Raw genomic sequence first — 16,689 nt, forward strand, 5'->3', positions numbered from 1 at the left:
ACCAGGGAAGCCCCTAATACACCAATCTTAATTTCATTAACCCTCTTTAATGAAAACAGCCCCTTGGCACAGCGCTGCTGAGAAATATGGGCTGCTTCTCCTCACGTGTCCTGGCGCTAGGCAGCATCTCCACTTGCTGCTTTGAACAGTGTCAGCTAACCAGAAGCATCCCACAGAATGACTAAATCATTTCCAAGAGAGACCCAGATGGCATAAAATGGATCTGCCATTGCTTTGTTAGTTTTTTTTTGTTTTGTTTTTGTTTTTTTTACATTTAGCTCAGTATCTTTAAGGTATTTATATATCTGTATTGAGATAGGTACAATATATATATATTTTTTGTGGTACGCGGGTCTCTCACTGTTGTGGCCTCTCCCGTTGTGGAGCACAGGCTCCGGACGCGCAGGCTCAGCGGCCATGGCTCATGGGCCCAGCCGCTCCGCGGCATGTGGGACCTTCCCGGACCGGGACACGAACCTGTGTCCCCTGCATCGGCAGGTGGGCTTTCAACCACTACACCACGAGGGAAGCCCAGGTACAATATTTTTTACCCCAAAGGATAGCCATTTGTCCTGACACTGTTTATTGTCTAGGTCATCTTTTTCCCATCAATTTTCCCATCTTTCTCAAAAATTGTATTTTCTTGGCATGGGAGGCTCCATGCAAAATGAAGTGCCTCTACCCCCAGACCTACCAGGGCAGGGCAGAGGAGGGGACATCTGCAATAGAGGGAGAGGAAGAGGATTTGGTGGTGCCAACCATTGGAGGCTACATGAATGCTGGCACCCGGCATGGGAGCTACAGATACGGAGGCAACTTGGTGACAGCAGGCTATAGTGACTTTTTCACAGACTGCTACAGCTGTCGTGATTCTGGGTCTTCCTAGAGCATGTAAAAGTATTCCGCACAAAATCAACTTTCTACTTCAATTTTCTCAAACTTCAAAACCCAAAGTGTCTGTGCTGTGTCCCTGTGCTTCACTGCTTTTGTCAACTGTGACTTTTTGGTGAAACTTATCTGAAATTCATAGCCTGTAGAATTTAAGACAATGGCAGATTTTAATCATGCCTTGTCTTTGAACTTGATCTATTGACATTCACAATAAGTGGAAAACAATTTTCAGAGAATGCATTTTTGTTCAGACTTGCACAGGATTCTAGAACCAGCGTTATTCAGCATTAAGGCAAAAGCCCACCTTTGCTTTTTATGGGAAATATTACTTTATTTAAGAGACAGATGACGCATTGTAATCTACATCATTTTAATCTACATTACCTTAATTTACAGTAGGTTTTTTTTAATGAACTTTGACCTTTTAACAAATTTCCAACTCGTGTTTATGCCTTTGATAGTAATGAAAATGATTTATCCCATCCAGAAAAAAAAATTGTTTTCTTATAAACATGTATATGTTTCAGTATTTTATATTCTGTCCCACTGATCCATACTTTCATTTCTATCTTAGTATTACACTCCTTTAATTACCAAAGCTTTACAATGAATTTTGATACCTAGTAAGACCAGTCATTTCTTATTATCATTGTTTGTCCAAATGTTCTTGGTATTCTTTCACATTTTATTTTCTTAAGAATTTTAGACTTTGTCAGTTTCATGTTTTAAAAAGTCCTCTTGGGAGCTCCCACACTTCTAAGTTCATTTTCTTCCTTTAAAACTATAGAACATGAATTTTAAAAGAACATACATACCCACAAGGACAGAGAGAACAGGAGAGAAGACAGTAGCAAGGAATTGTTTGAAAGAAGGGAAGAGTATGGATGCCTGGTATTCACTTGGCTGGTCCAAGGAGGTCACACCCCAGGCCAGCAGTAGAGAAAGCTGACAGCCAACCTGCTGCACACTGTGGAACCCTCAAAAGGCACAAAGCTAGCTGTACAGAGTCTCACTGTGGTGTGGGTGTGGAGTGGTCAAGGAAAGCTGAGAACCAGTTAGATCCCTAAGTCCTTTCTCCAATTCTAGACATAGTCGATGGTACAAGTCAGGGGGATTAAGTGAACATATGCCTTGTGAATGTTGTATACTAACTTTCCAACCCTTTTCCTGCCACTCAGCTCCCAAATTTCTGACAGCTAGTCTTTTACTCTTTAGGCAGGAGAATGTAAAATTCCTCTGGGAAATCTGACCAATCTAGGGAAAATGAAATTTAAAAGCCCAGGGCCGTGGTGGAGGGTAGGATTCCCAGCAAATAGCCATTATTACAGAGCTTCCAATCAGCCTTTAATTCTTATGAATAAAAAACAAGGATAGGGCTTCCCTGGTGGCGCAGTGGTTGAGAGTCTGCCTGCCGATGCAGGGGACACGGGTTCGTGCCCCGGTGCGGGAAGATCCCACATGCCGCGGAGCGGCTGGGCCCGTGAGCCATGGCCGCTGAGCCTGCGCGTCCAGAGCCTGTGCTCCGCAGCGGGAGAGGCCACAACAGTGAGAGGCCCGCTTACCGCAAAAAAGGAAAAAAAAAAAAAAAAAACATGCAAAAAAAAAAAAAAAAAAAAAAAAACAAGGATAATCAGACATCTGAGGAAAGGCTCTGACATGGAAAATGGAGACTAAAACCAACAGTAAAATTCAACTCATTTTAACAATAAAGCAAACAGCCCCCTATCTCTAAGCCACAGAGAAATAAAGGAAGACAAACAAAAATGGGCTCATAAACAGGAAACACAGAGCAGAATGATCTCTTAAAAATTAAAAACATGAGAGGAAAATGAGACAGAAAAGATAAGAAAATGGGAGGTCGAATACCCCAATATAAACAGCTCCAAAAAAAGAAAGATGAGGAATATGGAAGGGAGGAAATTCTCAACAAAATTATTTGATGAAATTTCCTCAAATTGAAGGACTTGAGTTGCCGGATTCTAAGGGCTCACTGCCCAGTACAGTGACTGAAAACCCATATTTATGTATGTTATCCTTACAGTGGATTTTCAGTCATTGTTAAAAATGTATAGGGTCATAAATAATGCTATTATGAAATTATTATATGTGTTTTTTGGCATACATTTGTATGCATTTCTTTTGAGTATGTACCTAGGAATAGAATTGCTGGATCATAGAGTATTAGTAAATAATGTCAAATAGTTTTCCAGAGTGGTTGGAAGTATAGTTTCCATTTATATCAATTTGTACCCAGTCAAAAACAAAAAACTCAAATGTCTATAGGAGAATGGATAAATAAATTCAAGAATGAAATACTATACAGCAGCGAATATGTACAAGATTTTGTGACATGCAACAACATGGAAGAATTCACAAACATTGTTGAGTGAAAGAAGCCAAACGAAAAGAGTACATGATGTATGACGCCTTCTATGTAAATTCAAGGACAGGCAAAACTAAACTGTGATGGTAGGAGTCAGGATGGTGGTTACCTTTGGAGAGGATACAGTCTGAGGGGGCATGAAGGGGGCTTCTAGGGAACTGGTAGTGCTCCATTTCAATATTTGGATGGTGGTTACATGATATGCTCATTCTGAAAATTCATTAAGCTATACCCTTATAGCTTAATTATAAAGTATTTATAATATATAAATTATAAAGTGTTTACCCTTTAAACACTTTTCTGTTTAAATGTTATATTTAAAGTAAATTAAAATCGTAAGCATGTTAATTAAGTTGATTCATGGAAAAGTGTTTTGAAGTTAATGTTCATTGAAATTAGCAGGACAGAGCTATGTTAGCACCATGATAATGAAAAATGTTTTTACATGTATACGTGGAGGCTTGGGGAAAGGACATAGTATTATAAGTAGCTGTTACTTTGTTATTCTTTTATATCAGCTGGCATCTTATAAAGGGGGAAAGAAATCCTCATGTTTCTGCTGGTTGTGTTGCTATACTGAAAACAAGATTGTCCTGTCCTCAATTGTCCCCTTCAAATTGGGATAAGTAGGGTGATCAGCTAGTGCTGGGAGGTTTGCGGTGGGTTTTTTTTTGGGGGGGGGCGGGGGTTTGAGATTTATCATAAGGTAAATAGTATCTTGACTGCCCCCTTTACTTTCAGATGTGACATTTATGAAGATGTGACTTGTGTATCTATTTCTCCTTGTTTCCTAGGTTTTTGTGGAGACTCTGGATAAGTGTTTCGAAAATGTTTGTGAATTGGATTTGATCTTCCATATGGATAAGGTAACCTTCTCTCCCAAACCAGGGTTACTAGGAAACTAAGAACTTTGGACATCTCTAGCCATCTGTACACCTTCATGTTCTTTCTTTTGGTTTTTTTACTCTAGGGATAGTCCTAGAACCTAAGTTATTAAACTTAATAACATAAGTTTAATAGTTTTGGGAGTATTTTGCTGAGATTTGTTACCAGTTTTAACACACACAGGATAATTACTGGGCCTATATTATGGTTCGTGTTTTCACAGACGGACTTCTTGGTTTAGGGCAATGATGGCTACCAGGCCAATGGTGAGATAAATAGTTTTGTATTGATTTTGAAATGAGTTTCTCAGGCATAGTCCAGTGACAGTGACGCTTTGAAATAAACACATCATGGTTTTGAACTTAGCTAGTAAAATGTACCCTTTTCCTAAAGAGTAATATAGTGACTAAGACATCAGTAACATAGTTTGAGGTCAGGTGATACTCTGTAGGGAAGCCTGCCAGGCAGAACTGAAGTGGTCCAAAGTACACGTTTTCAGTTTTGTGTTGCTACCATAACTGTGACATGCCTTATGTCCTCATGTGCCAAATTAAATATGGGAGATAGCCAGCAAGGGGATAGGAGCTGCCACATTTATTTTATCCAGCTGGGCACATGGTGTACCCAGTGCTGTTCATTGGTGGAGGTTGGTGCATCTTAGGTTTGCTTGGTCCTGGTTTTTCTTCCACTGATTATTGTCACAATGATCCATGGCCCTTAGAGGGAGATAATGATGTTTAGGAGACTACTATCCATTGCTGTGCCGTGATCCTTTATTAATCTGTTTTCATCATGACGAGGTAGGTTATTTTTAGATCCATCATTGCCATCTAGAGCACTTTCATTTTCCAGTAGGATCTTCAGTCTCAGTTAACTCTCCCAGGGTTGTCAGATAGCATTTTCTGGGCTAATGCAATGGGTGTTGGAATGGAGTACAGTTTTCTCTCTCAACATGTGGCTTGGCTGTGTGGCTCACTGAGCAGCTTGGTGCAAGAGAATCACAGAACCCCATTCCTTTTATAGATACTTGACCTGGGGCTCCCTGATAGCCTCACAAGATTTCCGGGACTGACTGACACTTTTGAGGTGGTTACTCTCCCTTTTCATATGAAAGGACTTTAGAAACTTCAGAGACCTCTCAACCTCCTCTTTGCAGGCAATTAGAGTGGTTTTAGGCTTGTCAGTTGTTAAAGGTGCTGCTATCTGGTAATTTCTGTCAAGGAGAGCCATAGCTCTAGTTTCCTTCTATACTAGTGGGGAAAAAAAGTTAAGACTTAAAGAGACTTGAGAATATGGAGGGAACAGAGGAATGCTTTCTATAGGCCCTATTATTATTTTAAAACAATTTTTTTTAAATTGTGAAATACAAGGTGTTAACCTTGGGGTTAACACCTGGTTTCAAAGTGGATTCCTTTGGGGATGCCACCTGTTGCTTACCAAGCCATTCTCAGCTCATGGATTAAGGGATAGGCTTTGCTTGGGAATTCCCAAGCAAGAGAAGAGGAGGCACAGGTTTCCCATCCTCCCATTGTCACCATGGCAAGGTGTGTCAGGGCCTGTCTCTGGTAGAGTGGCTTCCCGCCCCCTTCTCCCAATGCCCTTTCTTTTTTTTTTTTTAAGAAACTCTATATTCTTTTTTATTTAAAATTTTTTTTTTTATTTTTGGCTGCATCGGGTGTTCATTGCTGCACGTGGTCTTTCTCCAGTTGAGGCGAGCAGGGGCTACTCTTCGTTACAGTGTGCGGGCCTCTCATCATGGTGGCCTCTCCCGTTGAGGAGCACGGGCTCCAGGTACACGGGCTTCAGTAGTTGTGGCGCATGGGCTTAGTTGCTCCATGGCACGTGGGATCCTCCCGGACCAGGGCTCGAACCCGTGTCCCCTGCATCGGCAGGCAGACTCCCAACCACTGCACCACCAGGGAAGCCCTGCCCTCTGTATTTATCAGACAACTACAGGAGCAGACTTACCAGTGAGGAGATAGACAAACTGCCTGGATACTAGGTAGTCTGTTATTTGGGTGCCAGCTGTCTCTAGAAGTTGTCTCAGAATGCCAGATGCCTAACACCTGAAAACTTGGGGGCCTATAGGATGATACACCTGGAGGAGGCAGTTGCGGGTCCTATGGGAAGTTGAGCTTGGTCCTGTGCAATTTAGGGTCAATTTGTAAGTTACACATGCGCACATGCACACACACACACACACCTGTTGGGATTTTGATTGGAATTGCATTGAATCTATAAAACATTTCAGGAGAATTTACACTTTTACAATATCAAGTTTTATCCATGTTATGGTATAGCCATTTCTTCAGGTCTTCTTTGAGGTTTCTCAGTGAACTTTTACAATTTTTCCCATAGAGGTTTTACATATCTTTTATTAAATTTATTCCTAGATACCTGTTTTTTTATGTAATGATGTTTTAAATATTCATTTTTTGTTTATTGTTGCTATATAATATATCCATCACTTTATTTCTGCAAGTTGATGTTGAATTCAGAGATTGTGTTAAATAAACACTTACTAATTCTGATATTTTATCTGTAAACATTTTGCCCATTTCTTTTCAATCCTGTAGCTTTCTTTCTGTTTCTTGCTTTACTGACTAGGAACTCCAGTGTAATGCTGAATAGAAGTGGTGATAGTGGGCATCTCATTTTGTTCATAATTTCAAAGCGAAGTCTTCATCTTGTCAGTATTTGCTGTATATATAGTATTTGAAGTATAGCAAGTTTTTGGGTAAATATTCTTTATCAAGTTAAAGGAAGTTTCTTCTTTTTCTAGTTGCGAAGAGTTTTTAGTCATGAAAGGGTGTTAAAATGTATCAAAAGCTTTTTCTCCATCTCCTGGGGTAATCATGATTTTTTGCCTTATCATTCTAATATTGTTCTTTAAATATTTGTGAGGATACCTGCTAAAGCAGTAAAGTAATTCCAGTCCCAACTATTTTATTGCACGTGTCTTTTAAAGGAAATAAAAGGCCATAAAAATATTGTTCTTTCTCATATGTCTTATCTTCAAATGAGTTCTATGAAGTGTTTTGCTGCTGCTGCACATTTCTTTTACAGTTTATAAAACTTTATTTTTAGTTGCTCTATGACATCAGGAAATTGCTGTCCATATTTCCTAAGGTTTTTGAAAAGTGATGATGCAAGGACCAAATCTCACTGTACTCGCCTGTAGAATGTCTAAAGGTGTCTTCCAACACGGGACTTTCTTTCAGTGGAATTTCAAGCTTACCTTTGCCCTCATGTAGAGCAGTTGCTAATTCAGGCATATCTTCTATTGATAGTAGAAAATGGTCTTTTACTCATATAGGCAAAGGACCTGTCATAATACAGGAGGAATGTCACCTTGAACGCAGTCCTTCTTAATTAGTCTCCACCTTAAGTCAGGAATTCCCATCAGGCGGTTACACTCTGCGTTGGGTTGTCATGGATAGCTGCCCCATTCCCCTAAGCAGTTGTGGCTGGAGTTGTGGCCTGTGTAAGGTCCAGAAATGACTCAATTCCTGCTGCCCTGGCAATTTTTTTCTAATCTTGAGATTTCTTTCTCAGCTTCTAAATTATTTTTGTCAATGTCCTCTTTTTATTACTGCTGCTCTCTTCACCTCTTCACTCACCCTTTCTTCCTGTCTTAAAGGAAGGTTTATTCCATTCCATTTCTAGAACTAAGTCCTCTTCCTATCTCTCCCTAATATGCAGCATAATCTCGGTTCTTCAACTCGTCTCCGAGGTGTCTTTATTTGCTCCTTCTCCTATAACTACAAATTTCGCCAGATTGTCCCAATCTCTTACAGAATACAGCTCTCCCCATGCTTCTAGTGCTCCTTTTAACTGTTGTTTCATTTCCATTTCATTTAAGGTAAACCTCCTCATGTGTGAGTGATTTATACCCAGTCTTGCATTTCTACTTCGTCTGTTCCTTTTCTGGAGCCTATAGCCTGGTTTTCACTTCTACCCCAAATTCACTGATTATTTCCTAATTCTATTTGCCAATCTTCACCTTCTTTAGTGTTTCTGCAGTATTTGATGCCGTTGATCATTCCATGAAGCACTGCCTTAATCCTTTTCTTACCTTTGTTTCTGTCACATAGAACCCTCCTGGTTCTCTTATTCTCTTCCCACCTTCTACCAGTAAATTATGATGTCAGTCATCTCTCACTTCACTCTTTTCCCTGCCCTGCTTCTATCTTAGATCTCATCTGTTTCTCATACTTAAACTATTATCCACTTAGGTAGTTCGTAAATTGGTATTTCTAGTCCTGATGTGTGGCCTGAGTCTTATTTTTCCCAACTGCTCGAAGACATTTCTTTCTCATTTCATTCTAGTATCTTGTTTCTTCTTGCCACTTCTTATCCGTAGCCAGATTCAGCACGTGTCTCCTGAAAACTGTTTCTTCCCTTAGCTTCCCTTTTCCGGTGGTGCTACCAATATTCTGTGTCATGTACACGCAAAACCTTTCCTCCTTCTTCCTTGCCCCCAACAGCCAGTCAGTCACTAAAACCTGTGCTACTTTCCATAGAGTCCTTCTTATATCTTGTGTTTAGATTCACTAGTTATGGACATTGGTCACACTTGCTTTTTATCTCTCTAGATACATACTTTTTTCCTGAACCATTTGAGAGTTAGTTGCAGACATCATAACTTTTCAACCCTAAATACTTCAGCAGACCTCTCCTAAGAACAAAGACATTGTCTTATATAATATGTTGTGCATAATTCTCTAATATACTTAATTACAGCATAATTAATTATTAACCACAACATAATTAACATTCAGGAAATTTAACATTAATATATACTGTTATCCAATATATAGTTCATATTTAATTTTCCCCATTTGACCCAGTAATGTCCTTTATATATATATAAATTTTATAATCCTAGTTTCAATTATGAGTCAAGGAGAGCCACTGTCTTCATTTATGGTGTCTCTTAATTTCAGTTGTGTCTGTTGGGTTTTCTAACCTTGTTTTCTCTTCATTCTTGTTGATCCTGCACACTGGAATTAGATTCATTTTCCAAAGCACCCTTTAGACTAGGTCCCTTGATCACAGACCTGTTTTGGTCCCCCATTATCAAGCTTTGACCCCCTGGCCAGGCATTCAAGGCTGTTCACAGTTTGTCCCTATTCTGTCTTGTCCTCACTTACCATTACTTCTAGCCAGATACCTTCTGCTCTAGCCAGAGTGGACCGGTCTTCATCTCTTTGTAATTCGTGCTTCAGAGCCTCTGCCTGAATTGCCTTTCAACATCTCTTTGTAATCCAGTCTGTCATTCAAGCTCAGCTCAAATCCTACCACCCTAAAGCTTGTCCTGGTTACCCTGGCCTGTCATCATCTCTGTGGACAATATGTAGTGCTATTTCTGACCTTATGTACCTTAGTTTATGTGAGTTTGTATGTTTTCCCTACTTGACTAGACTGTTCTTTTCTTTGTATTTGCCCTTGTCTCCCTCCCTGGATCTAGCATGGCCCCTTTTACTGAGTGAGCTGTCTACAGGTGAGTGTCACTAAAGAGTTCTCATGTCTCTAGCCTCATAAGCTTCTTCATGATTTAAAATGCTGCAGGTTGGAGTAAAGTTTGATTTCATAGTCTCTGGCATAGTCCTCAACTCTCCAGACTGTGCCATTTGGAGCTTATCTTGCCTGGGGCAGTTGGTTCCCTTCTGCTTTCAGAAATCCCCCAAACACAGCTCAATTTCATGGCTGAGGTGGGTATTGGTGTTGATTTTGGTGAATTGAGTTTTGTTCAAAGACAGTCATGTGAGTAGCCTAACATTCTGTTCTACCAGTGCCTCAACAGCAAAGCTGGATTTGGAACTCAATTGGGCTTTCAAGATTTGGTCATCAGAGTCATGGTTTAGTGCCTGTGTCAAGGGAATTCATCCAGCCTTTTTATAGATTTCAATCTGCAATGGGCTGTCTCAGGAGATTTGGAACGTATGCTTTGGGGCAGGTCTGAGCCCAAGAAACCCTGTAGTATGGAATTTAAATCTCTGCTAAGTATAAGCTGCTGAAATGGGAAAATGCTGAGGGCTCAAAATTGAAATGAACTGTTGAGACCTAAGATGAAAGGATCATAAATAAATGATGGTGCTTGTTAAATGTCCCTTCTGGGAACAGAGGTTGTGAAAAGAAAGCTCATTAATGCCCTCCACACCCCAGTGATGTTTGAAGCAGATACCCTGATTTCTGTTTCAGAGAATGGAGGAAGAGTAAAGGACACACGTTTTGTGTGTTTTTAGTGAGGAAGGAGGAGCTGTTTGGGCCTAAAAGAACAAGACATTCTGTTTGAGTTTTAGTTCTTGTGAAAGGTGATAGTTGGCATGTCTAACCGTCTATGGCTACCTGTGTTTCTCTCTCTGAATGCTCTCGAGAAAGTGGAGGGGAGCCGAGGCCTGCCTTTTGTCCCATCGCATTCCAAGCCGTTCTCTGCTGAGACTTGAGAAGAATTTTGTGGCAGAATATTTTTCAGAGGCCAGTATCTTGTTCCCTCAGGACAGCTCAGAGATTAGCAATAATGATTTCTTAAATTTCTAACATTGCTATACTTTGTTTTAAAAAAAGGAAAGAAAAGCTCAGACTGCTCCAAACTATACGTAATATCTGCTACAGTACACACTTTCACTTTCCTTTGCTCTTGAACTTTGCACTGCTTCAATGTACAGTCTCATTGATTGCCACTTGAAATTACAGAGAACCTTTTTTGTTTGTTTAATCGTTCCTTATTACTGGTTTAGGGTATTAGGATGATACTGTACACAGAACAGCAAAATTTGACCTTTAGAGCTGTTTGTTATCCGGCCTTTTTAATAAAACCTAGTGTTTGTCAAGACTGTAGTGATAGCAAAGCTTATTACCAATGATGTTACTTGGTTGTGTTGCAGATAAAACAAATTGTGTATCACTTGGATTGCTGATGTGTAGGTGCACTAAAAGGCTGGAATTGAGATTCACTTCTTGCTATTATTATTTATGATGCCAAAGAGGATTGGCCTGCTCTGAGATAAAAAACAGAATTTCTTGATCCCCAATTGAAAACCCTTTGCCAGACTTGGTGTTTGTATCAATCTAGGTAGACTAGGTAATAACATAACTCCAAACTTTCAGTAGCAGAAAGGTTAATTTCTCACTCAGGCTGTGTGGCTGTGGTGTGTGTCTGCTTACTGTAGTCACTCGGGGGTCCAGGCTGATGGAAATCTTCATCAACGTGTACTTTTCCACCTGGGCGTTTAAAGTGTGTTGGCTCTTAAAGTGACGCATCCATTGCACTCAAATTTCATTGGCCAAAAGCAAGCCACGTGCTCTCACTTAAAGGCCTAGGAAAGTGCAGTCCTACCGTGTGCCCAAGATGGGGGAGAACCTGAAATAGTTTTGAATATTACTAATGACTACCACAGTTTTGTTTTGTTTTGTTTTTCATTTATTTTCTTAGAGGCAAAATAAATCCGACGTATGCTTCAGCATCAATTTATAGGTGGAAACTTAGAAATTTCAGTATCAGAAAAATCGAGGAACACTTGTAAAAAGGAAACATGATTGAATCTTAGGAAAAGGCATCTCATGTAGCAGCTTTTCATTTTCTCTAATGAAATACTTGGCATTTATGTCTTATATGCTTCCCATATGAATTTAAGGTGATTTACAAAATTAAAATTCCCTAATAGAATAAATTGCTTCCATATCTGAGAGGCAGGTTCCTCTCTCCTTACAGAGGCTTCCAGTTACCTATCCTTACCTTGGTGGCTTTCTGACCTTGGTAAAGTACTGATGTCTGTTGAGAATGTTTTTGTCTTTTTTTCTCTGATTATCAAATAGCAAACATTTATTAATGAGGAGGCCACTGTGTTAGATATGGAGATACAAAGATGGAAAAGACAAATATTCTGTCCTCAAGAGGTTCATGGTGCAACTATAAAGATGGGTCACATAGAGACATTCCTGGGTCTTGGACTAAAGCAACATTTTTGGAGAAGGAGCCTTAAGTTGAATGCAATTTTTTAGGAGGCATGTTGTTATATGAGGGAGCTCTCATTTTGTACTACTTTTTATAGCAGTGATCACAAGCACTGCATTTAGTCAAATATGTATAGTATATCTGCATATTGTACTTCATAAAACTAAAATGTATATACATTATTTATACAGAATAACATAGTACCTAATCGTGAACTCTTTTATTTAATGATATTTAATCAGAGGTAGAGAAAGAAGAATGGAACTTTAAAGAAATAGCTGTTTCTGGGGCAAATCTCTGAAATGGAGGAGGGGCAGGATAGATGGTGGCCCATCTATAGCTTTTGCCTGAGAGCCTGAGGTCCTAGATATGGAGCATGTTGGGCAGCAGGTGTGACGGCCCCAAGTCAGGTAGCTGGAGAAAACCATTAGCAACTTGAGGTAGAAGATCACTGCCAAGTGAGAAGAGCAGTGAGGTCTGTACGAATTCCTGAGTAGAATACAGTTAGCCCTCTGGATCTGAAGGTTCCACATCCGCAGATTCAGCAAACCTCAGACTGAAAATACTTGGGGGATAAAAATATTCCAGAAAGTTCTAAAAAGCAAAACTTGAATTTGCCATGCTGCCAACTATTTATATAGCGTTCACATTGTATTTGTAACTATTTATGTAACATTTACATTGTATTAAGTATTATAAGTAATCTAGAGATGATTGAAAGTATATGGGAAGATGTACGTAGGTTATATGCAGATACTGTGCCGTTTTATATAAGGGGCTTAAGCATTCACGGGTTTCAGTATTTGGTGGCAGAGTCCTGGAATCAGCCCCCAACAGATACCATGGGTGGACTGTAATCATTCAAGGGGAGGGTAATCATAGAAAGGGAAATTAATGTTGATTGGGCAGCTGCCAAGTGCGGGGCATTGGGCTAGGTACTTTAAGCCCAGTCATCTTTAATACAGTAGATAGTAACATCCCTGTGTAACAGATCAGCAAGCTGAGGCTTAAAGTGCCTAAAACTTAAACAAACAAACAAACCAAAGAAAACACAAAACACGTTCTTTCCACTATACTACAGAATTTGAGAATTTAAAAGCACGAATATTATAATAAATATATGTAAAAATTTACAGAATTTGTTGACTTCTGATTCCAAAACCAGAATTCCAGGAGACCACACAGTAGGAACAAAGGCTAAAGGTATGGCAGGGGGTGGGGAGGAATGGGAACATTAGGGGTGAAGGCCACTGGAGATTGGGAACTTTGCATAAACTGCCGCTAGACAAAGGGTCTGCCAGCTGAGGCATTAGTGGCATTTTGGGCAGTGCAGTTGTTCATTGAACTGTGGATATCCCTGACCCCCTCTACTAAATGCTAGTAGGTCCTCTGCCTGATACATTTCCAAATGCCCTCTGGGGTGGGAGCAGTGCTATCCTAGATGAAGAGCACTGAGTTAGAGTAGGGTGTGTGTATGGGATTAGGCCGAGAGAAGTTTGAAGAAGTAGATAATGGTCAGACTGTGGAGAACCTTGTCCTCTGTTTCTAAGTCCAATGTACACTCCCCAGTGCCCTTCTCACCAAGCAGTTTTGATACTTCCTCATTCTTAAAGCATTCTTTGTTTCTATTTTTAGGTTTTATCTACCTTTCTGGCCATTTCATCTGGCATTTTGAGCTTCTTACCTCTTAAATGATCCCTCTTCTCTTTTCTTTTAGGCACTCTTTTCTTAGGAAATCTCACACAGTCCCATGACTTCAGTTATCTTTCTGCTAGTGATTCCTAAAGTACCATCCGAACTCACCTCACTTCAAACTCAGTTATGTCCAAAACTGCATCTCTATCCCCCTGTATTTCCAGACTGACAGTTCTGGAAAGGTTTTAGGAAAACTTCTTGGCATTCCCCTCACTGCCCATAGACTGAAATAGATATACTTATCTTGTTTCCACCCGAGCACCTTCAGTTACTTTTGCCGTGACATTTAACACAGTGTGTTGTTTTTGCTTATTTGCCTGTTTAAGAGCACACACTCCAGAGCCTGCATGTCTCGGCTTGATTCCTGGCTCTGCCGCTTAAGAACCATATGGCTTGTGCCTTAGGAACTTATGTGTGGACAGGAAATCGTGATAGCACCTAGCTTATATGGTGGATGTGAGCATTAAATATATGGAAAGTGCTTAGAACATAGTAAATATTTATTTCATTCTTTTGTTTGTTTACCCCCCGCCACCTCCAGATACTGTTAAGGTAAGGATCAGACTGTCTCGCTCACTACTGTATTTCCAGATATTAGCACAATACTTGGCACATACTGGTTATTCATTGTTGAATTCATTTGTCCATCTACTACCAGCGAAATAGTTCATCAAAAATTCCTTTCTTCATGAATCTTATATCTACTAGAGGGAGACAAAATAAAATAAATGTTAGGTGGTAATAAGTGCAGGAGAGAAAATAAAGCAGGTTGAGGGGTGGGTAGGTATGGCTTGATATTTTATATAGGGTGCTTAGGAAACGCATCCCTGATAAGATGGCATTTGAGCAAAAACCAGAAGAAAGTAAGAGAAGAGAGAGATAGGTTCTTCCCTGGAGAAGAACATTCCAGGTAAATGGAACAAGTCCAAAGGCCTTGGGGCTGGTATAGCCGAATGGAAGTGAGAAAGGGGGGGGGGATAATAGGAGATGAGGTAGGGATGGGGAAAGAGGAGCGGAAAAGTCGTCACTGCCTCTGGAGAGGGGAGCTAGGTAAGTGTGGGGACTAACTTTTCAAAAATGTTGTACCATGTGCATATAGCCTCTTTATCACCCTGGGTCTTCTAGGTCCAGTGCACTGAAGAAAGAGTACAGCCCTCTCTTAATGTAAGCTTTATACAGTAAACAGTTTAAATTGCTGTCTCCTGCTCTGAGGCAAAGTCTGAGTTTGAAGCTAGATAAGTTGTAGATTGTCTACACATTATCCCTTCACCTTAGCCTAGAAACTGTGATTAACTCCGGAGTACAAGTGGGAGGGCCAAGGGAGTGTGTGCACAGTAGTGGTAATGGCCCAGAGTACACCTCAGGACACATTTATGAGTCTGAAAGCACGTCCATCTAGATTGGGGAAAACAATTTGCTACATTGACATCTTGGTCATTGATAAATCTTTGTGGCCTTATCTGCTTATGACCTCAAGAATTAAGGTCCATATTCTGTAGAGAACAAGTTGCTCCATCTGTTTCTGAAGTTAGCCAGTCTGTACCGTGAGACATTTTTAGCAGGTTAGGGCAGAGGGATGCCCAGACCCATCCGCCTGCAGTTGAACTCCTGATAGCACTGAAGGGAAGTCATCCTGTCAAAGCCTGGAGTTGAGCACTTCCTGTTTTTTTGCCCAGTCACTATAAAGTGCATCCCTTTAGATTTTCGGAATCAATATATCTGAATTTACCCTAGAAGAATCATGTTAATGTTGTTTAGAAACCTCAGGGAAGGAATGGAAGGTTCCTTGCTGACTGGGCCTGACCCCCTTGGGCTTTAAGACTGCTGCTTCTTTTCCTACCTACAGAATGAGAGAAATGGGCACATTCCACACAGGTCTGTCCCTGGCACCCTGCTGGCTTTCTCTTTTTACATTCATCCTTGGGCACTCGTCTGCTTTGATACACATGGGCGACAGATCTACATCTCATTCTGACCCAGGCTAAAGGCTTGTGTTTATTGGAGTGTACAGCACCTTTCCATCTGGATGACCTGCCATCACTTCCAACTTAGTGTACACCAAACCGCTCATTTTCTCCTACTTTCCTCACCTCCTCTCTTGCCTACCCCTCACCCACTTACCCACTCAGCTGTGGTCTTCTCTTCTTAACTTTCCTTATTGTGTCAGCGATATCATCTTTCTTCAAGGCATGAAATCTCGGATGTGTACTTTGCTTTCTATTTCCAAGTGGTCGCAAAATGGTATTGGTTCTTCTTTCAGGGTCCGCTTCAGTCCCACCTCTGCCTTTCCTTCTCTTTTCCTTTCCCCTTTCCTTTCCTTTTCCTTCCTGGGTAACTAATATATCAGCTCTAGGTAACTACTGCAGCTATATCCAGTCTTTCTCCCAACCTTTTTCACTCAGTCTAATCTTCCATAGAAAACATTTCTCCCATTTTCCCTTCAGTCTACATTCTTCCTTCTGACCTCAAAGGATCTCTGGATTGTGGATCCTCTTGTCCCTCAGGCTGTCTCTGCTTTGGAACGGAGACCCCTCAGGCCAATCAGACAGTCTTCCTCTGTTTTTCATACATACCTTGTCAATTCCCACCTCTTTGCCTTTGCCTATGCCTTGTCCCCACCCTGAAATACCCTCATCTTCTCCCTAACAAGCTTTCAAGATTTCAGCACCCAGCTCAAGTTTTACATTTGATGAAGTCTTCTCTGGACTCCAGTATTGTAGGTCTCCAAGTTATTTGTCTTCTTACTCTTGCTTTAAAGTTTTTATTCCTAATTGTTTCCAATAGGATTTAAACTCTTGGAATAGTGTCAGTATGTAATAGTTTGTTAGTTATCTGAACAGTACAGGGCACTCAAATATAGTTGGTAGGTTAATTG

The 16,689-nt window shown here is 40.4% G+C and overlaps 1 protein-coding gene across 2 annotated transcripts in view; it reads left to right on the plus strand.

The window, feature by feature from the left end:
- AP3S2 (adaptor related protein complex 3 subunit sigma 2) overlaps positions 1-16,689 on the plus strand; it is a 58,031-nt gene that overhangs the window by 24,083 nt on the left and 17,259 nt on the right. For both annotated transcript variants that reach the window (XM_089906809.1, XM_022563959.2), the window contains exon 4: positions 4,069-4,140. In XM_089906809.1, coding sequence (XP_089762935.1) covers positions 4,069-4,140 — 72 coding nt within the window. The remainder of the gene's footprint in view (positions 1-4,068; positions 4,141-16,689) is intronic.

Source organism: Delphinapterus leucas, chromosome 2 (genome assembly GCF_059928025.1).
Source record: "Delphinapterus leucas isolate spDelLeu-1000000601 "Yukka" chromosome 2, BTC_Dleu_Yukka2, whole genome shotgun sequence".
Classification (NCBI taxonomy): Eukaryota; Metazoa; Chordata; class Mammalia; order Artiodactyla; family Monodontidae; genus Delphinapterus; species Delphinapterus leucas.